The sequence below is a fragment of the Macaca nemestrina genome, chromosome 2 (genome assembly GCF_043159975.1).
Source record: "Macaca nemestrina isolate mMacNem1 chromosome 2, mMacNem.hap1, whole genome shotgun sequence".
In the NCBI taxonomy this organism is placed as follows: domain Eukaryota; kingdom Metazoa; phylum Chordata; class Mammalia; order Primates; family Cercopithecidae; genus Macaca; species Macaca nemestrina.
Window position 1 is genome coordinate 25,901,171 of NC_092126.1, and position 23,463 is coordinate 25,924,633.

General features: G+C 34.3%; 1 protein-coding gene across 10 annotated transcripts in view; it reads left to right on the forward strand.

Annotated features, from left to right (window-relative positions):
• LOC105488914 (zinc finger protein 385D) overlaps positions 1–23,463 on the forward strand; it is a 988,258-nt gene that overhangs the window by 178,185 nt on the left and 786,610 nt on the right. For 3 of the 10 annotated variants that reach the window (XM_011753418.2, XM_071090833.1, XM_071090838.1), the window contains exon 2: positions 6,625–6,704. The exons of the other annotated variants lie outside the window; for them this stretch is intronic. In XM_011753418.2, coding sequence (XP_011751720.2) covers positions 6,629–6,704 — 76 coding nt within the window. In that variant the 5' untranslated portion in view covers positions 6,625–6,628. The remainder of the gene's footprint in view (positions 1–6,624; positions 6,705–23,463) is intronic. 10 annotated transcript variants of the gene reach the window in all.

Genomic DNA, 23,463 nt, shown 5'->3' on the forward strand with positions numbered 1-23,463 from the left:
GAAACAGAAATAGAAATCTGTCTCAGCCCAAAAAGAGCTACAGACAGTAACAGACCGTCACTATAGAGTTTGACTGAGCTATGTTAATTGATTTGCCTTCTTTGTAGTTTAAGCTTTGAGAATGGTCAATTGAAATACCCATAAAAAGAGGAATTGCTAGATTATGATATCTTTGTACCATATCATTCTTTGTAGTGTGAATAAGTAGAATAGATCCTTATAGTCTAACATGCAATGATCTACAAAATGTATTTTTTAATGAAAAAAGTATGCCCTCTAGTAATGGCTACCTAGGTATCTCAGATCAACCCTACATTAAGGACAAATAGAAAAACTGGACAAAATATATATTAAAAAATCTTCTTGAAGGCAATAAACAACTATAAAGTTAGTAAAACCCATAGTGCTGAGAGCCAGGAGAAAGACAATTCATAATATTGACCCAGTTACTGAAGTCCAGAGTCTATCAAGAATGTAAGCCTTGAGAACCTTCTGGGCCAGCCGGAGAGGAACAAGAAAAAGATTCTAATATTCTGTTCAGTGTTGTACTGAAGGAGCTGGTCTGTGCAATAAGCAAATAATAAGCAACCAATTAAAAGCAAAAAAGAGATCAAATGCCATTATCGCAGATACAGTCGTGTGTATGTGTGTGTATATATATATGTATATAAATACACATAATTTATACATATATACATGTATTTATATGTAAATTCAAGGGATCTTCAAATTATTATAATTCATGATGTTACAGAATACAAAGTCAGTTTCCAAAAATCAATTTTATTTCTATTTATCAGAAATATTTTTTAAAAGATACAGTTTATAAAAATACATAAAAGTAAATACTAGGGATGCTTTTAGTCAAAGGTGAATAAGATGGCTATGCTGAGATACTAAATAAAAGTAAAGAAGATACATTTTATAGATGAGAAGACTCAATAATATAAAGGTGTAAATTCTTCCAAATTGATCTACAGATTTGATGAAATCGGAAATAAAAATTCCTATGGAATGGCTGTGGAATTTTTAGTCTTATTGGATGATTTATATGAAGTTTAAAACAACCAAGATAAGTCAAGACACTCAACTATAAGGTGAAAGGACTTGGTGTGTATCTGTTAGAGCAGCTAGCGTTACCTTTCGGCGTTAACCTATAGGTAAAAGAGAACCATAAAAGGACGGTGAATTTGAAAGACAGGGAGTGACCAATTGGAGTGCTATTCGAATATTCTCCAACTGAATACATTCCCTTTCCTGCAAATTGGAGATTGTGCAATTAGAGGTGGAGAAAAATTCAAGAAATATTGTACAAGTAAAATCATTAGAAATCCTTCCGCCTCCACACATAAATTAGCTTGAAATCATCTCTCTAGCTCTCTGCCGTGTTTTCATTGTTCTCTACTCCTTCTTTTCAACCTATCTTTCTTCACAAAATATGCTCTCTATATTTACCATAACATGTAATGTACTATAGAATGTTATGAATTATAATTTTTACAAATTTTTTAACAAAAAATCTACAAATAAGTGTAATTTAATGCTGTTAAAGATTCAGTTATATCCCATAAAAGCTCATGTGTTAAAGTTCCAACATCCAGTACTTCAAAACAGAACCTTATTTGGAAACAGGGTCATTGTAGAGGTAATTCGCTAAGAGGTGATACCGGAGTGAAGTGCACCTCTATGTTTCAATGTACCTGGAATTTTGTTTTAATGAGGTATGCCGAGGCCAACAGATAAGGAGATGGCTTCTTTGAAGGAAGAAGTTTTTGTTCACAGTTCCTTAGAAACAGAAGGCAGGGCACACCATGCAGGGTCACATGATGGGCGATGGGCCACCTATGTCAGGGAGCAGAAAAAGGGAAGGGAAAACATGGGCAAAAGTCTTTCTTGTGGTTTTTGTGAGAAGCAATGAGCAAGGCAGAAAGAATAGACTGATCAAGTTGTGTTCCAATTTGTGGGAAGAGTATATTCTCTTGGAGAATATTAGAATAGCACGCCAGTTGGCCTCTTTCTCTCTTGCAAATTCACTGTTCATTAATGGTTCTCTTTTACCTTTAGATTAAGGCCAAAATGTTAAGGTAATGCTAGCTGCTCCAACAGATACGTAGCAAAATCTAAAATGTTTAATGCAATAGATGTTAGTTTTCATTTATGAAAATTCAAGACAAATGCTTCTACTTGTTGGGCACTTCTCTCTCCAGTGGCGATTTGTGGCTCACTCATCTTCATCATATGACTTTCAAATTGGCCACAAAAGGCAAAATAAAATGAAGAATTAGACATGGGAGGCTTTTTTGGTCGAGACTGGGAGTTGCCACACATGACTTCCAATAATTTTTCCTTGGAGAGACCTCTGTCACATGGCCACTTCTACCTGCAAAGGGAATTCTCAAGTGTGTTCCCTCCAAGCACCTTCAAAGAAGATGAAATATGTTGGTGAGCTGCAAGCAGACTTTACTACATGATATTCCATCTTCTCTATGACACAGCTCAATCTACTCTCCAAAGTCATACCTCACACTTATCCCTCTAGGAACTTTTTTAACCAAAATGAACTATTGCTTCTTCTCCACATATTTTCCTTGTGTTTTCACATCTGGGTCAACGCTTAAGATTTTCTTTTACTCGAAACCTCTACCTCCTAACTCTTGGCTTTCATGAAGAATACGAGTTATTTTAATAGACCTGTTTCCAGTACCACTGCCATCATGGAATGTTTCCTGTACCTTCCACAACTTAAAATGAAAGGGGCTTTCACTCTTCTGCATTCCCATAGCAATCTGTCCATAATGGTAGCATTGTTGACAAGACAGCAATGAAAGTCTGAGATCCAAGCTGTAGACTGAATATTTGTATTCATGAAATTATAAAATTTTAAATCAAAACATTTTTCAAGTTATGAAATTTGAATATAAAAGTGTTTCGTTAACGTAACGAAAAAATATTCTGGCAAGGAGAGATGATGTGAGCAAAGTCAGATTTTCCTGAAATATCTCTTTCAGAGGAAATCATCTAAATTTTAAGGACTAACAGAGACAGAGTGAGTCAGAGGAGACAAAGGGAGAAGAAGTCAGTAGGGATATGTTTTGACTGGGAACATAGACTATGGCAAAGTCATAGGAGCAGAACTGGCAGCAATTCCATAGCATTGTCTAAGACAGGGTTACTGTGACCCACAGAGCTGTCCAACCTATGGCAAATGTACCCCATGTGTGAGGAATGGGTCTTTACTAATTGGAAATTCTGACTCGATAAACTAAATTTTATTGTTCGCTTTATAAATATCCTTCTGGTGTAAATTCTCTCCTTAAGGAGAGAATTCACATGTCGCAAAGATGTAAACATTTGGGACTTGGGACTTGAATTCATCTCTTATGATTTTAGTTGATGGTTAATCTTCCTGAGACTTCTTGCTTCTGGTGTGCTGATGAGATAGTATTTCTTACTGAGGAACAGAACTTGGTCCATGGAAAATTTGTCCTCAAACTTTTGGAGTTATAGTGACTTAATAAATAATATGCCAACATCAGTGACATGAGGAGGTTTTTTTTACCTTGTGTTATAGTTAAATGGTACATAAGCTTTCAACTTTGCATACTGGTTCAGTATGACTGATTCATACTGATACCTAGAGTGTTTATCCTGTGGTTTGTTAGTAATAGGACATAAACTAATATTTGTTCAATTAGAAGTTGACACGAATCTGGGAATACCACTGGAAGTATTCTACTTCTGGAAGTAAATCATATTGGTTTATGTGACAATCCAATCACTCTGCTTTAGATCAGCAAACTACAGCCCACTGGTCAAACCTGGTCCATGGCTTGTTTTTGTGCTATCAGTGAGATACAGATTGTTTTTAGCATTTTAAATGGTTGTAAATACGAACAAATGCAAACAAAAAACAAGAATATGCAGCAGAGACCGTATGTGGCCCACAAAGCCTATCTGTCCTTTGAGACAAAGCGTTTATCAAATCTCCCTTAGATCTCTAAGCCAAACTATGACATTATTATGATTTTCCCTTCTATCGTCACATGACAAACTTCCAATAATTATGTCTGTTCTTTGAAAAAAATGTCCTTTTAATATAAAATGAAATTTCTAAAGTGAATGTGACTTATAAACTTCCACAGACTAACTTGCATTTATTTCAGCAGAGGCCAGAAAGAACAGTATCTTATTCACCACCTCTAAATAAATGCACTCTAACCATTATGTTTAAACAGTCTTTTATTGGTTCTAAATTCATACAATTGATTTTTTCCCTTAGTTAAGGTAATCAATTTGGTTGTGCATCTTAAGTTAGTGTCTCACAGTTAAGTATTACTTAATTTCTTCTCAGAAAGGCCATAAATAAGATAACAAGTGAATGTTTTAGTTTAAATAGTTCTATGCTACCTATAGCTATACTATTATCTCTGTCCTAATATTTCTTTTTATAATTATTTTTTAAAAACAGGCTTTATGCATTACCTAACCCTAAGTTGAGCCTTTATTTGCCTTTACATTTTCCCACCTAAATCATCTGTATATTGGCATTAAATAAGCCTTTTTGACTTATTTAAAATAGTCACTTGAAAGCAGAAACACATTAAGCTTGATTTGTTTAATGATGAGGGAATAAAGCCTGACATTTCAGAGACATATTCCAAGGAAAGAGAATCTCTTAAGTGAAACGTTGCTAATGTACTTCCAAAAGGTCAACAATGTATTACTTTGTAACAGGTGGATCAGGGCCACTTGATCTGGGCTCATCAATTTATTTTTCCCTCCAGTCTTCTCAATTTGAAACCATTGCAGAAAGACATATGCATATGGAAATATAGCAAGATGGCATGAAGAGGTGCAAGCACAGAGGCTCTGTTGTTTTTTGTCTTTTTATGGAGCAAGGATCGATGGATGAGTAGAGCAGAAGCTGTGCTGTGATAAGGAGGTGGGATGAGGCAGCATTTGGTGGTCACCTCCTTCTTCCACCTATCATTTCTCCCTGTTCCTCAGTCCTTTGCACTCTTCTGGGAATAACTGGGCAAGAAACTGCCAAACGTTTTCACATTTGAAGGAAAAAACAGAGGTTTGTGAAGAAAAAAGCTAAACATACTGGTGCTGCAAAAGTACTACACTTTTCCTATTGCCACACATCTTACAGGATTACCATTTGTGAATTATAGTCACTTATATCCCCAAATTATTTGTAGGGCAGAGAAAATTCTGAAAAAAAAAAAAAAACACAAAGCAAAAACAAATCTGGATGAAACACATAGCTTAGGCATCTTCTGTCAAAGCCAGGAATCATATTGTTGAATTAAAAACACAGTCAAACTAGATTTAGATAGGAAAAGGAAGATGAAGGGATTTACTGGAAGTATATTGGGTGATCTATACACTGCAGTACAAGAAATTCAATGAAGTCTCAGAGTGGAGTCAAGAAATATGACAGTCAGGTACCACCAGGACTGTTGTTGCCCTCTCTCACTCTCTGGCCCACCATCATCCATTATCCTCCTGTTTTCTTACCCTCTCCCTTGGTCTTTCCCTCTGTTTCTGCCACAAGGCAGCACTCTACTTTCTTTCTATATAGACCTGATTTATTGCAACACATACAGGAAGAACACACACAGTTGCCCTTTCTCAGTATCGCCTCCTGGTTCACCTATCCAAATGAAATCTGAGCCTAGTCTCTGAAGCTAAATTCTAAATGCTCATGTAAGATCATTTGATTGTCTCTATTTAGACCAGCTAACCACACATAACACAAATGAGATGCATGATCTCTGCAGTGAGGTTATGTGATCTACTGACCATTCAAGAGGGCTCAGGAAACTAGAATTTTTCAAAAAGATGGGAGAGTAGGATGAGAAAAGTGGCTACTGATATGTTCAGAACTTTTTTTACTTTTCCAGTCTGTAACTGTTAATACTGATGAATATGCATTCATTCATCAACTGCTTTATTAAGTATCTGGTATGTACTACAGATATAATAATAAGTATAAATATGATTTATGCTTATTATGTTCCCACTTTTGAGAAATTTATAATCTACTGAGTTTGAGGACTAACTTTGCAAACACATTCCTTTTACTTAAATCAGTTCTTTAGCTGATTTAGCCGGGTAAGCATAAGTGCCCATAAAAAGAGTTTAGGAGGTTTAGAAAAGATTTCTTGGAAAAGCAAGTGACAACAACTCACCAAAGGATCAATATGCCAAACTGCCTGTTTTCAAAACTTGTTTTAAGGAATATCATTGTTTAGTACCACCCATGTGAGTATATTATGTTTATGGATGTATACTTAGTATTATTTTGTTGAATCAGTCATTTGATGAAATTGATGTTTAGATAATTTGTAATTCAGTGCATTGACTTAGAGTATATTTTGGCCTGCTTTCAAGTACATGGATCCAGAGTGGTAAGGGAACAAGCTCTTGTTCCATATGGCCAGAATGTAAAGTGTAAATGGTGCAGAGGGAAATGGTTTGCTAGTAGGAGAGAGATTAATTAATCTCTGAGGAAGCTTTCATGTATTGAAAATAATTTCTGAAAGATGTGTAATAAAAATGTAATGCCAGAAACATCCTGTTTGTATTGATTTTATATTTATCTATATCAATTTTTAGTCCAATGGATTGGAGACTCAGATCAAGAACCATGTATTTTCTTGACCCAAATCATCTCTTTCTTGGCATGGTATTTTCAGGTACATGCATTTTGTTTACTTTCAGCTGTATGGATTCTTTAGATGATCAGTAAATATATTTTAACTAAGTCCTCATGCTCATTCTTTTAACTCCTTATGCTCATTCGTGTTAAGTAAAATTATACTTGCCTAATTCTCAATTCACCTGTGGATGCCTCTTTTGCTTCCATGATATAAGTATAGAACCACTATACAAATTTCATTATTTTTTCATGCTATCTAAAATAGAAGAAAAAAATTCCTGTTGAGACATTAGTTACTTAAGGTATTAAAGAATGTAAAAATGATATGTGTTTAACATTTGAAGCTATATCTTAATGATTATTAATGCAGCTCTCTAAATGGGCATTAAGCACAGCAGTGCAGTTATCATACAATAACTCTTTCACTTGTCTTCCACACAATCTTTTCCTGGGGCTTGGCTGATATAAATGGTTTAATATTATATCTTAAGTTTCCTATAGGTTTCTTTTATTTCAAACCTCTCAGTACATGGTAAAATATGATAATGAATATAATACTATTAATTAAATATAACTGAATGTAATTTTGAATAAAGAAGTTTTTGATATCTAGAAATTAAGAAATTGTCTATGTCACATTACTAAGGTAAACAATTGGTCTTCCAAAATTAATATTTATGCTTATACCCTCTCAAAGATAAGGCTGAATATACAATTAGCTTATAATCACCACATATATTCTGAGTTGACTTTTGTGTAGATGTAGTTATATTATTGCTTAGCTATGTGAAAACAGAATGATTGTTCTTTTAAAATCATAAATGAAAGCCAAGTAAATGAGTGTACCTAAAGGATGTTGGTAGAATCAGCAGTAATGATTTGTTGTTAAAGTTTTCAAAAATAAATTTAAAAGAATAAAAGTATTTCATATGAAATGAATGTATATGATAAATAGTCTTGGAAAAATGCAATAAAATTTACCAGTGCATGGAACAAAAATAAGTGGTTTGCTTATAGTTCATGTTTATATTTTTTTCCCAAGCCAACTTTAGTATATAAATATACTAATATAAATAACACAACACCATATATAGGGTAAAGGACTTTAAAATCATTAATAATAAAATGTACGTGATGTTTTTACTAAATGTGAATGCCTTCAAGTGTTAATAGATTCTACAGTTGAATCAACTCCTAAAGTGTGTTTGCCACTCACTTTTATTACTTTCCACTATTAAGTTTATTTTAACAGCTTATTTAATTTGTATTTATAAGACTAAACATGAATAGGAGCATTTGTGACATGTCTATAACAAGCTTTCTTTTTATAAGTTTAAGCTATTCAAGGGAATGTGTCGTATCTGCTCTCTTTTTGTAACTCTCCAAAGATATGTATATATCACAATGTTTTGTTCACAGTGTGCCTTGAGTAAATATTATGGGTTTACTGAATGAATCCGAGGAGCAGAATGCCTTTATGGCCTGCAGTTCTCTGCTGTAATACAATTGTCAATGACTCCAGGTGGCCATATCAAAGACTGAGACACTTAACATTTACAGCCTCATAAAGTGGGGGATCAACCTTGGAATCTGCAAGTGGAAATATAAACAGGCAACAAACATTACAAAACTGACAACAAAGATTCCCTGATATCTCATTACAAAGCCTTCCCCAATTTTCTGGGAGCCTTTTCAGCATCAAGGACTATGACTCAATTCTATTCTCTCTTTGGTTTCACCAGCTTGTAAATTTTGGAAACTGCTGACGGTGCCTCATCACATGGCTGATAACACGTTTTAGAAAAGTATTGTGCCTATTGAATAATTATTTCTTAAATTTTTATTTTTTTAAAAGTTTTACTTTTTGTGGGTACATAATAGGTGTGTGTATTTATGTGGTACATAAGATATTTTGATATAGGCAAATAATGTGTACCAGTCACATGAGGGGAAATGAGGTATTCATTATATCAAGCATTTATCCTTTTTGTTACAATATAGTTATATACTTTAAAATGTACAATTATTGACTATAGACATCTTATTCATTTTTTTCCAACTATTTTTTGTACCCATTGACCAACTCAATTAACCCCCACTCATCTACCCACCCCACACTTGCCAGCCTCTGGTAACCATCCTTCTCCTCTCTATGTTCATGAGTTCAATTGTTTTAATTTTTAGCTCCCACAAATAAGTGAGAACAGGAAGAATTTTGCTTTCTGTGTCTGGCTTATTCCACTTAACACAAAGACCTCCAGTTTCATCCATGTTTTTGCAAATGACAGGATCTCATATATTTTATGGCTGAATAGTTATCCATTGTGTATATGTACTGCATTTTCTTTCTCCATTTGACTCTTGATGGACACTTAGATTGTTTTCAAACATTGGCTATTATAAATAGTGCTGCCATAAACATGAGAGTGCACGTATCTTTTTGATAGACTGATTTCTTTTCTTTTGTGTACACGTCCAGCAGTGGATTGGTGCATCGTATAGTATTTCTACTTTTAGTTTTTAGTGGAAAGTTTAAGCTCTTTTTCATAGTGGCTGTACTAATTTACATTCCCATCCACAGTGTACATGGGTTCCCTTTTGTCCACATCCTCCCCAGTATTTGTTATTGTCTATCTTTTGGATAAAAGCTATTTTGACTAGGCTGAGATGAAATTTCATTGTAGTTGGGATCTGCATTTCTCTGATGATCAATGATGTGGAGCACATTTGCATATACCTGTTTGCCACTTGTCTGTCTTCTTTCAAGAAATGTCTATTTCAGATCTTTTGCCCATTTTTAATTGGATTACTAGATTTCATTCCTATAGAGTTGGTTGAGTTCTTTATATATTCTGGTTATTACTCCTTTGTCAGATTCTGGTTATTAGTACTTTGTCTCCTGTTCTGTGGATTGTCTCTTCACTTTGTTGATTGTTTCCTTTGCAGTGCAGAAGCTTTTGAACTTGATGCCATCCCATTTGTCTCTCTTTGCTTTGCTTGCCTATGCTTGTGGTATATTATTCAAGAAATCTTTGCCCAGTCCAATGTGTTGGAGAGTTTCCCCAATATTTTATTATAGCAGTTTCATGGTTTGAGGTCTTAGATGTAAGTCTATAATCCATTTTTATTTTATTTTTGTATAGGGCAGGAGATCGGGGCTTAGTTTTCTTCTGCATATGCATGTCCAGTTTTTCATAGCACCATTTTTGATGATACTGTGCTTTCCCCAGTGTAACATGCTCTTGGCACCTTTGTTGAAAATGAGTTCACTGTAGATGTATGGAATTGTTTTGGCAAATCTGTTCTAGAACTTATCTGTTCCATTGGTCTGTGTATCTATTTTTGTGCCAGTACCAACCTACTGCATACAATCTTGGTAGGTTGTGTGTGTCTAGAAATTAATCCATTTCTTGCATGTTTTCAGATTCATTGGCTTAGTGTTGCTTATAGTAGCCTCTAATAATCCTTTGAATTTCAGAAGTATTGGTTGTCATGTGTCTTTTTCATCTCTGATTTTATTTATTTGGCTCTTCTTTCTTTCTTTATTTATTTTAGTTATGGCTAAGGTTTGTTAATTTTGTTTATATATCCAAAAAACAAACTTTTCATTTGTAGTCTTGTATTTTTTGTTTCAATTTCATTTATTTCTATGCTGATCTTTATTTCTCTTCTTGTACTAACTTTGACTGGTTTGCTCTTACTTTTCTAGTACTTTAAGGTGCATTGTTAGGTTGTATATTTGAAGTTTTTCTGCTTTTCTGATGTAGGCACTTATAGCTATAAACTTCCTTCTTAGTGTTGCTTTCACTGTATCCCATAGGTTTTGGTATATTGTGTTCTCATTATCATTTGTTTCAAGAAATTTTTCAATTTGCTTATTAATCTCTTCACTCCGTTGTCACTTGGAGCATATTGTTTAATTTTCAACATTTGTATAGTTCTCAAACTTTCGCTTGTTATTGATTTCTAGTTTTATTCATGGTGGTCAGAGAAGATACTTGTTATTCTTTCATTTTTTTTTCTGGATGTTTTAAGACTTGTTTTATGGCCTAACATATGGTCTATCCTTAAGAATGATTCATATGTTGGTAAGAATGTGTATTCTCCAGCAACTGGATGAAATTCTCTATAAATATCTGTTAGGTCCATTTGGTCTGTAGTGCAGATTAAGTCTGATGTTTCTTTGTTGATCCTTTGTCTTGATGATCTGTCCAATGCAGACAGTGGGACGTTGAAGTCTCTAGTGGCTATTGTATTAGGATCTACCTCTCTCTTTAGCTCTAGAATATTTGCTTTATATATCTGAGTGTTCCAGTGTTGGATGCATATATATTTACAATTCTTGTATCCTCTTCCTAAATTTATTCCTTTATCGTTATATAATGACCTATTTGTCTCTTTTTATATTTTTTGTCTTGAGATCTATTTTGTCTGATATAAGTATAGCTGTTCCTGCCCTTTTTTTGGTTACCATTTGCAGAGAATATCTTTTTCCATCCTTTTATTTTCAGCATGTATGTCTTTATAGGTGAAGTGTGTTTCTTATAATCCATATATATCATTATATAATGACCTTCTTCATCTCTTTTTATAGTTTTTGTCTTGAAATCTATTTTGTCTGATATAAACATAGCTGCTCCTGCCCTGTTTTTGTTACCATATGCAGAGAATATCTTTTTCCATCCTTTTATTTTCAGTATGTGTGTCTTTACAGGTAAAGCGTGTTTCTATAATCCATTTTGATTTGATTTTTGTGTATGGCAACAGGTTGAGTTGGGTCTTTTTTAATACATTCAGCCACTCTATGTCTTTTGATGGGGGACTTTAGTCCATTTACATTCAATGCTATTACATATAAGCAAGAACTTGCTCCCACCATTTTGTTATTTGTTTTCTGGTTGCTTTGTGATCTTCTCTTCCTTCTTTCTTTCCTTCCTTCTTTTTAGTGAAGGTGATTTTCTCTGGTACTATGTTTTAATTTTTTGTTTTTTGTTTTTGGTGTATCTGTTATAATATTTTAGATTTGGAGTCAACACGAGGCCTGCAAATAATATCTTGTAACCCATATTTTAATCTGATGACAACACTGTTGCATAAACAAACATACGAGCAAAGAGAAAACTAATAAAGGCTCTACATTTTAGCTTAATTCCCCTGCTCTTTAACTTTTTGTTATTTCTATTTATATCTTATTGTACTGTCTATTTCTTGAAAAGTTATCGTAGTTATTATTTTTATCAGTTTGTCTTTTCATCTTTCTACTTAAGATAGGCATAGTTTACACACCACAATAGCAGTGTTATATTCTTTTTCTGTATGCTTACTATTACCAGCGAGTTTTGTACCTTCAGATGATTTCTTGTTGCTCATAACTGTTTTCTTTTTCTTTCTTTAAGATTGAAGAGCTGCTTACAGCATTTCTTGTAGGACAGGTCTGCTGTTGATGAAATCCCTCAGCTTTTGCTTATCTGGGAAAATCTTTATTTCTTCTTACTGTTTGAAGGATATTTTCACTAAATATACTATTCTAGGATAAAATATTTTTTCCTTCAGTATTTTAAACTTGTCATGTTACTCTCTTCTGGCCTTTAAAGTTTCTACTGAAAAGTGTGAAGCTAGATATTTTGGAGCTTCATTGGGTGTCATTTATTTCATTTTTCTTGCTACTTTTAGAATTTTTTTTGTTCTTGACCTTTGGGAGTTTGATTTGCCTTGAAGTCATTGTTTTTGAGTTAAATCTGCTTGGTGTTCTATAACCTTCTTGTACTTGGATATTTTTTTTTTTTAAAGATTTGGTGAGTCGTCTTTTATTATCACTTTACATAAACTTTCTACCCCCGGTTCTCTTTATCCTCTTTTTATGGCCAGTGTCTCTTAGATTTGCCCTTTTGAGGCTATTTTCTGGATCTTCTAGGCATACTTCATTGTTCTTTATGCTTTTTCTCCTGTGACCGAGTTTTCAAATAGCTTGTCCTCAAGCTCACTAATTCTTTTTTTTTGTACGATCAATTCTGCTAACAAGGACATACTGCATTTTTCAATATATCAGTTGCATTTTTCAATTCCAGAATTTCTGCTTGATTCTTTTTACTTATTTCAGTGTCTTTGTTACATATATCTGGTAGGATTCTAAATTCTTTCTCTGTATTTTCTTGAATTTCTTTGAGTTTCCTTAGCACAGACAGAATTCTCTGTCTGAAAGGTCACATATTTCTGTCTCTCTGGGATTGGTCTGTTGTGCCTTACTTAGTTTGTATGGGGAGGTCGTGTTTTTCTCGATGCCCTTGATGCTTGTGGATGTTCATTGCTTTCTGGGCATTGAAAAGTTGTATTAATTTTAGTTTTCACAATCTGGGATTGTTTGTGTCCATTCTTCTGGGAAAGATTTTTCATGTATTCAGAGGAACTTAGTTTTTATGATACAAGTTCTTGGTCACTACAGCTATGTCTGCATTAGGTGGCACCCAATGCCCTGTTTAAAAAAAAAAAAAAAAAAAGCATGATTCTTACAGACTGGTTGAGGTACTGTCTTGGTGATCTTGGATAAGATCCAGAAGAATTCTCTGGATTACTAGACAGAAACTCTTGTTATCATCCCTTACTTTCTTCCAAACAGAGAGGAAATAGAGTCTCGTCTCTCTACTGAGCTGTCTGGAACTGGGGGAGTGGTGTAAGAAGCACCCCTGTGGCCACCACCATTGGGACTGTGCTAGATCAGACCTAAAGCCAGCACAGCACTGAGTCTCACCCAAAGCCCACCATAACCACCACTTGACTACTACCTATGTTCGCTCAAAGCCCTAAGGCTCCATAATCAGCAGGTTATGGAGTCAGCCAGATTTCTATTCTTCCCTTCAGGGTAACAAGTTTTCTTGGGCCCCAGGCAGGTCCAGAGATGCCATCCAGAAGCGAAGGCTTGAAGTTGGAATCTCAGGAATCTACCTGATGCTCTATTCTACTGCGACTGAGCTGATACTCAAACCATAAGACAAAGTCATTCTCACTTTTCTCTTCTCTTTCCTTTCCGTGACAGAGGAGTCTGTTTCCATGTCCACCACAATCACAGGTCCATTTGGACTACTGCCAGGCTGCTGCTGATGTTCACTTAAGGTCCAAGGGCTCTTCAGTCAGCTAGTGGTTACTGTGGGAAGCAGTGGGCTTCCCTCTGGCCCATGATGGGTCCACAAATGCCATCCAAGAGCCAAGGCCTAGAATTGCAGATCCCAAGAGCCTGCTTGATACTCTACCCTTGTGGCTGAGCTGGTACCTAAACTACAAAACAAAGTTCCCTTTAATCTTCCCTCTGCTTTTCTCAAGCAGAAGGGGTCTCTCCTTGTAGCCACCACAGCTTTGAATCCAGTACAGGCCACTGTGTGTACTACCTGGTTACCACTGCTTATAATTCAGGACTCAGGGACTCTTTAGTCAGCAGGTGATAAATCCTGCCAGGACTTGGTTCTTCCCTTCAGGGCATCTTATTCCCTTTTATCCTAATGTGTTTCTAGAAATGTCATCTGGGAGCTAGGCCCTGGAATGAGCGCCTCACAACTCTGCCCACTGCCCTGTCTTACTGTGGCTAAGCTGGTGTCTAAGTTGCAAGACAAAGTCCCCTTTGTCTTCCTTCTTTTCTCCTCAAGTGGAAGGAACAGGTTTCTTTTGGAGCTATGAGCTGCACTGCCTCGGATTGAGGGAGGGTTATTGTATGTATCAGCCTAAAATGTGAGAGAAAAACAATATTGAACATCTGATAGAATTTAAACATGTCAAGGCAATGTTTTGGTTAAGATAAACTTTTTTAAATGTTCTTGCTTTACAAATACCTACAATTCAATAATATCAGAAAAACCTAACTTATTTCTTTTTTTTCTGTATCTATTCTATGAAAGTGTGTTTCTCTAGACAAGAGCTCATCAATTATTTCCAATGTATAAAAGACTTAGAACTTTCCATATATATATATGTAAACATATTTAAATCAGGATAGCTACCTTTACTATATATTTTTTTTACATATAAGTAAAAACTTTTTATGATTGCAGAGGTGGAAAACAGTGTTTGGATATTATTTAAACTTCAAGAATTAAGAATAAAGCAAAATATATTATTTAATTTTCTCTCAGTTGACTTTGTCATCTTGCCATGATGAAACTTAAATGAAAAGTGAATTGACCTCCTTCTATTAATTTCCTAATCTAATTTATGATATGTAAATTATCCTATGGCTCTGTGTTGTAATGGTTAGGGCAAGGAGTCCAGATGTTCCTATTCTCTCTTTGACAGCTTTTAATTGTATGATCTTAACCTTTCTGTGCTGACACAGTCTCCACCTATAAAATAGGAAAAATATTAGTGCCTATTTAATATTTTTTTTGATAATTAAATAAATCTGGGAGGTAATGTTTTTAATAGTTTGTAGAATATAATAAGCATTCATAATGTTAAGTAGTATTACTATTGTTATTGTTTGGGTCCCTTTTTATAAAATTTCACATTTTATCCTGTTTAAAAATTCATAAATTTCACCCGTATACCACATATATGTATATATTTTGTTGACTAGATATTAATTCTCTTCAGTTTTTGGCCTTACAGTTAGCCATACCTCATTTAAATTTAGCCCTTTAAAAGGGTATGCTGCTTTAGGAAATTTACTTAAAATTTTTGACTACAGTGTTTCCATATGAACAATGAGGCTAACAATAAGAAATCTTCAAAAGAAGACATTCATGCAGCCAACAGACACATGAAAAAAATGCTCATCATCACTCGCCATCAGGGAAATGCAAATCGAAACCACAATGAGATACCCGTCTCACACCAGTTAGAATGGCAATCATTAAAAAATCAGGAAACAACAGTTGCTGGAGAGGATGTGGAGAAATAGGAACACTTTCACACTGTTGGTGGGACTGTAAAGTAGTTCAACCATTGTGGAAGACAATGTGGCAATTCCTCAAGGATCTAGAACTAGAAATACCATTTGACACAGCCATCCCATTACTGGGGATATACCCAAAGGATTATAAATCATGCTGCTACAAAGACACATGCACATGTATGTTTATTGCGGCACTATTCACAATAACAAAGACTTGGAATCAACCCAAATGTCCATCCGTGACAGACTGGATTAAGAAAATGTGGCACATATACACCATGGAATACTATGCAGCCATAAAAAAGGATGAGTTCATGTCCTTTGTAGGGACATGGATGCAGCTGGAAACCATCGTTCTCAGCAAACTATCACAAGAACAGAAAACCAAATACCGCATGTTCTTACTCATAGGTGAGAATTGAACAATGAGATCACTTGGACACAGGAAGGGGAACATCACACACCGGGTCCTATTGTGGGGAGTGGGTAGGGGGGAGGGATAACATTAGGAGATATACCTAATTTAAATGACGAGTTAATGGGTGCAGCACACCAACATGGCACATGTATACATATGTAACAAACCTGCACGTTGTGCACATGTACCCTAGAACTTAAAGTATAATAATAAAAGAAGAAATCTTCTGGGATTAGCGCAGTTCTCCTCCAGTAGTAACAATCCATATGTGCCACTTCCCTTCCTTTTTCCCTTCTGTAGTGTACATTACAGACTTTTACAGTAATATTAAACTTGAAGTCAGAATGCCAAATTTCCTGACTGTATGGAAGCTGCCAAGTGAAACACTGAAGCTAACATTTCCATGGCCTAGCATCTTGTTGTTTTGCAGGGGCAAACACTCTCTTTTGGGATAGCTTTTGCATTCAGTCGTATTGTCAATCAGTGTTGTTAATGATGTTGCCTATTTAAGTATGCATTGAATAAAACATTCAAATCATGTTATTTTTAACTTCTGCATTTCCTTCCACACGTTTCTGTGATCTGAGATGTAAAATGTAATCTACATTGGGCAGACAATTATAGCCTGGTGAAACAAAGGGATGGAAAAGCAGGGTGGAGGAGATAGAAGCAAAAACGTCAGACCTTAAAATGGCAAAAGCAATGTGGAGATTAGATTACGTTTTTTGTGTGTTTGGTTTTTTTGCCTTCTGTTCAAATCTCAGAGCTAAGAGATTCGAGAGTTACAAAACAGCAGAAGTAAAACATGAGACCAGTCAATAAGGAGAGAAACTTGTAAAGATCAATAATCATAAGACTTATTAAACAGTAGTAGATGTGGATGTAGAATTTGTATTTTGCAGATGTTAAAGAAGACAGACTTATTGAAATGTACAGCAATTCCATTCAGCAAAGAAGTTGCTGCTCAGTCTTTCAGTGAAAGTGTAGCATGAGGGGAATATGATGAATCTAATAACAGTTGATTTCTCTTTAAAAGAAGTGGTGAAATCTAACTTAAGAAGGTTAATGATGGGGTAAGATCTCATATATGAAGATTGGGGAAAGGTTATTTACTCCGTTGTTTAATTTTACAGTGAATGTGTGTTTACCTACCATGCCTTCCTGCCAGGTACACATTTTTATAATAGTACTACAAATATGTAGTCATTTGTACATATTTGTTATTTTTGACTAATATGTAGTCAGCATAAAATGTGAGAAAAAAAAACCCAATATTAAAGGTCTGAAAGATTTTAAACATGTCAAGGCCAGGTTTTGGTTGAGATAAATTTTTTAAAATGTTCTTGCTTTACAAAGACCTACAATTCAACAATATTAGAAAACCTAACTTCTCTCTGGTCTTCTTTATTCTATGAAAGTGTATTTCTATAAACAAGGTCTCATCAATTATTTCCCATGTATAAAAAACTTAGAGCTTTCTTCCACAATGCTTTGTACCAGATCATTAATTATCTTGAAGCTTTCTCTCATTGAGAATCCTTTCACAAGTCTAATATGTTTTTGCTGCAAATATCAGTGGTTGCCTCAACATCATAAATTGAGAATATTATTGTCCTCTTATTTCTAAATATACAATCTTCAGCTTTAAACTTAATCTTAACTTTTAAACTTACTAGGTAAACCTGCCAAATCCAGCTACTAGAAATTCTTTGTTTATTTTAAGTCTCTTGTCTTAAATATTCTCATAACTGCGTTATTGTATACACAGCTTCTGTGTCTGTTCTCCATTTTTAATCCTGATTGTTAAACCATTTATTTTCCTTTAAAAATTGTATATGATAATTCATAAATACATACGTGTTAAAAAGCAATACACAAATACACAGGTTAGAAAGCAAAAGGGGACATCACCTTCTGACTATGACAAAGTGGTTGTATGAAGCCAATCTTCCCTCTACACAACTATGAAAGCTACATAAAACGCCAATGAAAAGCTGTTTGAAGTCTGAGCACAATAAAGGAAAGCAAGACTTTTGAAGGAAAGATGCTACAGGAAAGGAAACCAAAATGAAGTAAGGTAGATATTTTAAGCAGCTTTTGTTCATCAAGACATTTGTCTTGTCCTAAACCACGCAGGGTCATGAGTCCCAGAATCTGAACAGAATGCAGGGGAAAATAAGCTGCTATTATAAGGAGAGTATCTGCCTGACTCATACAACAGGAGTGAAAAACATTGAAGTTTATGGTATGAAGAAAAAGCTTGGGTAGAGCTCCAGACTTTCACCTGACTCTCCTGAATACCTGCACTCTAGGAGTAAGGGCCCAAAGCCCATTCCCTGGAAGAGGCAAACATCTTCTGGAGTAGTTGATAAATTTTATAAGCATTTTTCACCATTTTGACCAAATAAGTAAAAATCAAATATAGGTGAGTCGAACTGCCAGTTGGTCAAAGTTGGAGAGATTTCATGAGCTGCGAACAACTCATTAAAATATCTGGAATAGATCACGGGTAGGAAACAAAAATGGAAAAATACAGGAAAAAATGATACAGATATATGGTTCATCATGAAAAGTTCTAATGCAGGTGTAACTAGAGTCCTAGAAGAGGAGAAGGAGCCTAGAATAAAAGTAATAGTCAAAGAAATGCTGCCCAATAATTTTCTACTACTGACAAAATATGTCAAATTACAAATTCAAAAACACCAAGCAGAATAAATTCAAAAATCACGCCAAATGTCTTTTTAAAAATTCCACCTTTAAAAGGGAAAGACAAAAGGAAAATAAAACATCAGACTAAAAATTATGTGAAAAATTGTCTGAAAGCTGACTTTTCAACAGAAAAATTGGAAGCCAAATTTTATGGAATAATATTTACAAATTGAGAAATAAAAATACCAGCCAAAATGGATTCTGTATCTATTGAAATCATCCTTCAAAAATAAAAGTAACATTAAGATATTTTTTGGCAAAGAAAAATGAAAGAATTTCTCATCTACAGACCCATTCTCAGTAAATATTAAGGACAATCTCTTGAGTAAGAGAAAATAATCTCAGAGAAAAGCAAATTAGTACAGTGAGGAAATCATAAAAATGGTGAATGTGTAGTAAAACTAAAAAAAAAACCTTTAAAATGACAATAGTGTATTTTGGGGTTTAAACAAATGCAGAATTATACTAAATGATGACATAAAACAAGTGAGACATGAGCAAAATCAAAGTGTTGAAATGTTCTGGAATTTTTCAATATATGGTAAAATTAGCAATCTGCAATGAACTCTAATAAGTAGAGGATAGATACTGTAATCTCTGGGATAAGAAGTAAAAGAATAATAAACCACAGTATTATCAACAAGATAACAGAGAATAAATGCAATAAAAACAAAATAGTTCAATCAAAAGGCAAGACAAAGAAAAAAGAATGAAAGGAGAAAATAGAAAATAGAACATAGATGTAAACTCAAATATATGTGTTATTGAATGTAAATAATATAATCAAGTGACAATCCTACTTCTATTTTTACAAAATACACACTCTAAATATAAACATAAGGTATGAAGTAAAATAATGACAAAGAATATCCTGTGAAATGCTGAACAAAACAAAGTTGGTATAGCAATAAGAATGCGGATAAGAATACTTAAAAGCTACATACATAACTGTAACTGTTTTCCACCTATTCAATTAGCAAACATTTATTTTTTTTTTAACTTTTTGCAGTTTTTTACATAGGTAAACTTGTGTCATCGGGTTCGTTGTACACACTATTTCATCACCCAGGTATAAGCCTACTATCTATTAGTTATTTTTCCTGATCATCTTCCTCCTCTTACCCTCCACCCTCCAAAAGGCCCCAGTGTGTGTTCTCTGTGTGTCCATGTGTTCTCATCATGTAGCTCACACTTATAAATGAGAACATGTGGTATTTGCTTTTCTGTTCCTGTGTTAGTTTGCTAAGGATAATAGTCTCCAGCTCCATCCATGTCCCTGTAAAGAACATGATATCGTTTTTTTTATGGCTGTATAATATTTCATGGTGTATATGTCTAACATTTTCTTTATCCAGTCTATCACTGATAGGCATTTAGGTTTATTCCATATCTTTGCTATTGTGAATAGTGCTGCAATGAACAAACAAACATGAAAAAATATATAATATCTAATGCTGGCTAGAGATCAATACAACTGGCATCTTCACGCTTTGTTAGTAGCATAAAAAGTATAGTCATTTTTGAAAATTTGAGAATATAAATAAAAATCTGTAAGTTTCCCATAATCTTTGGACCCTAGATTTCAACATGTAAAACTATAAAACTTTTAGTAGAACATATACAAGAAAATCTTCATGAACTGGATCAGGAAAAGTGTTATTCTATATGACATAAAAAGCATACTATATTAAAGAAAAAAATTGATGAGTGGCCTTTAGGCTGGCCCTGCCAACAAAAGACTTATAGCTAGAAAAAAATATATATATACATATACGTTTGTGTGAATGTGTGTACGTAAATCTCAAAACTCCAGTCAACAGACTTGAACAAATACTTCAGCTAAGAGAATATATGTGTGACACATAAACACATTAAAATATGTTTCTTCCTTTGAACTATGAGTTAAGAAAAACAGTGTTCAATATCATTAGTCATTAAGGAAATGCAAATTAAAACCACGGTATGATTCCACTAGAAACCATTAGTATGGCTAAAACTTTAAAAAGTCCTTATGATACCAACTGCTAATGACAATGTGGAGCAATTGGAACGCTCATAAATTGTTGGTAGAAATTCAAACTAATACTTTTTTGGAGGGAAAAAAATTTGAAGTTTCTTATAAAGTTAAGAATATAAGGACCAAAATATTGCCCTTGGTATTTACTCTAGATAAATACAAACTTATATTCACAAAAAAGCCTGTATGAATGATTTATAATTACCAACATTTTGGAAAAACCCTAGTGTCCTTCAACGGGTGTAAAAATATGCAAATTGTAGTATGTTCATACTGTGGAGAACTCAGTAACAAAAAGAACAAGCTATTAATATGCATAATTTGGAAGTATCTCAAAAGCATCAGCCTGAGTTAAAAAGCCAGTATCAAAGGGGCACACACTTTTTTATTCTACTTACATTCTTGAAAAGAAAACACTAATGACATAGAACAGATTAGTAATTGCCAGGTGTAAAATGGGTATGCCTACAAATGAATAACAGAAGGAAGATTTGGGGGGTGATGTGGTGTTTTATGTACTGATTTTATTGGTGGTTACACAAATGTAAATATATGTTAAAATTTATGGAATTTTACACAAATGAAAGTGAATTTTACTGTATGTTAACTGAAAACTAAAAGCAGTGGATTAAAGACAAAAGATATAAATGGAAAAATAAGATTTTAAAAAATAAATCTTCTCAGTATAATCGGTTAGCTATTTGAGGGACAATGAAAATTTAAGAACTAACTCTATACTAAGCACCAAAAATACCTGTCAGATTAAATTAAATTTTAATTCAAAAAATCCCAAACAACACTAAAGCCCTAGGGTAAATATAGTTTGCTTTTATCTGTAATATGGAAGGAATAGTAAAATAGCACCCATGTATATGGCTAATACTTTAATTTTGGCAAAAATAGCTTATGCAAAATTAGAATTTGATTAAAAAAATTATCAATCAAAATCTAATAGTTGAGATGTACTAAGCATAAGAGATTATAAAACTCTTAATAGATCTTCTAAGTTACCATGTATACATGTGTAAAGTTTGGAAGTATATATTGCACAAAGAGGAACTTCTAATAAAACATACAAAGAAGTGTTATACCTCTTATCAAAAATAAAAATAGTCATAACTATGAGTTTCCATTTTCCACTTGTTTCACTAGCAAAATTAAGGAAAAAAAATGCGCTACCTAATGCTGTTAAGAGTTCGATAAAACTGGCTTTCCCATGCCTTGATTGTATTCTAAACGTGGTTATAATCATTTTGAAAGCCATTTAAAAATATAGATGAAAAACTTAAATTTTCAATATTCTTTGAAACAATATTTATATCTTTGAGGCCTTGGGTATTTACCCTAGAATTTCCCAAAACATATGAAACACAATGTAAATGCCTCAAGATATTCATCTTGGACTTATTTACAAAAGTGAGAAGAGCCCCAATATATAATAGAATACTGAACTCATTCCCAAAGTTTCATGGAACACTAATCCAGAAGCTTTATGATAAAAGAGTTCAGTGGTCAAATAAATTAGAAAAACTGCACATAATCTTCAATTCTGAAGTTGCAATACAAACCAAAACAGTAAAGATTCTAAGATCTACTACAGGAAATAATTCTGCTAGAATTCATTTAACCCATATTTTTCCAAATGTAATACTTGTTAACATCATATGTAATAAGTTTTGGGGAAATAAGTGAGTAAATAGCTTAAGATTTTAATTTTTTTCCATCTATTTCAAAATTGGTATGATTGTATCACTTTATAATAGACAAATGTGTACAAACAACGACTAAGCTCAGATTACTGCCTCAACATTTTATAATCCGTTAGGAAGAGAAAGTCATTTTTAATTAATAAAGGCTATACTGTGAAAGAGTTTATTCTGCCGGGCGCGGTGGCTGACGCCTGTAATCCCAGCACTTTGGGAGGCCGAGGCGGGCGGATCACAAGGTCAGGAGATCGAGACCACGGTGAAACCCCGTCTCTACTAAAAATACAAAAAATTAGCTGGGCGCGGTTGTGGGCGCCTGTAGTCCCAGCTACTCGGGAGGCTGAGGCAGGAGAATGGCGTGAACCCGGGAGGCAGAGCTTGCAGTGAGCCGAGATCACGCCACTGCACTCCAGCCTGGGCGACAGAGCGAGACTCCATCTCAAAAAAAAAAAAAAAGAGTTTATTCTGCCTGGAGGGGAAATATTGAAGGAAGGTGTCAAATAAAGCACTCCCTCAATGTGGCTGAGATACAAACTATTCATAAGAAGGAATTATTAATTTTTAAACAATTAAAATTTAATTTGTGATAACTAAGAATTTTCTTTGAATGAAGAGTGTTACAGTTATTCTTGTCTTATCTGAGATTAATGTAAGTATATGAAGCTAGGAACTGTAGAATCATGGTGGAAAGAACTTGGCCATTGGTATTAAATAGACCTTTGTCAAAAATCCCATTTTTAATGACGAGCTACCTAGCAGAGTTATTTAAGAATTAGAGAAAACTTTAACCCAGTGTTTGGTTCATTAAAGGTGTCACTAAGTCATGGCAAGAATTTGTGCAGGGGAGGCAAAATTCCACTCCCATCTTCTGAGGGTCTTGGCTGTGCTGAAGAACAGTTATCTCACACATTTTCTATAGGTCTGGAATTCAGAAGAAGCTAGTTAGGAAGCATTTGCTGAGGTTTTTTCATGAGGTTGCAGTCAGGATGTTGGCCATGACATCGACAATCTCTTGAAGGCTTATTGGATTTGGAGGGTCCACTTTCAACGTGGTAATTCACACAGGGC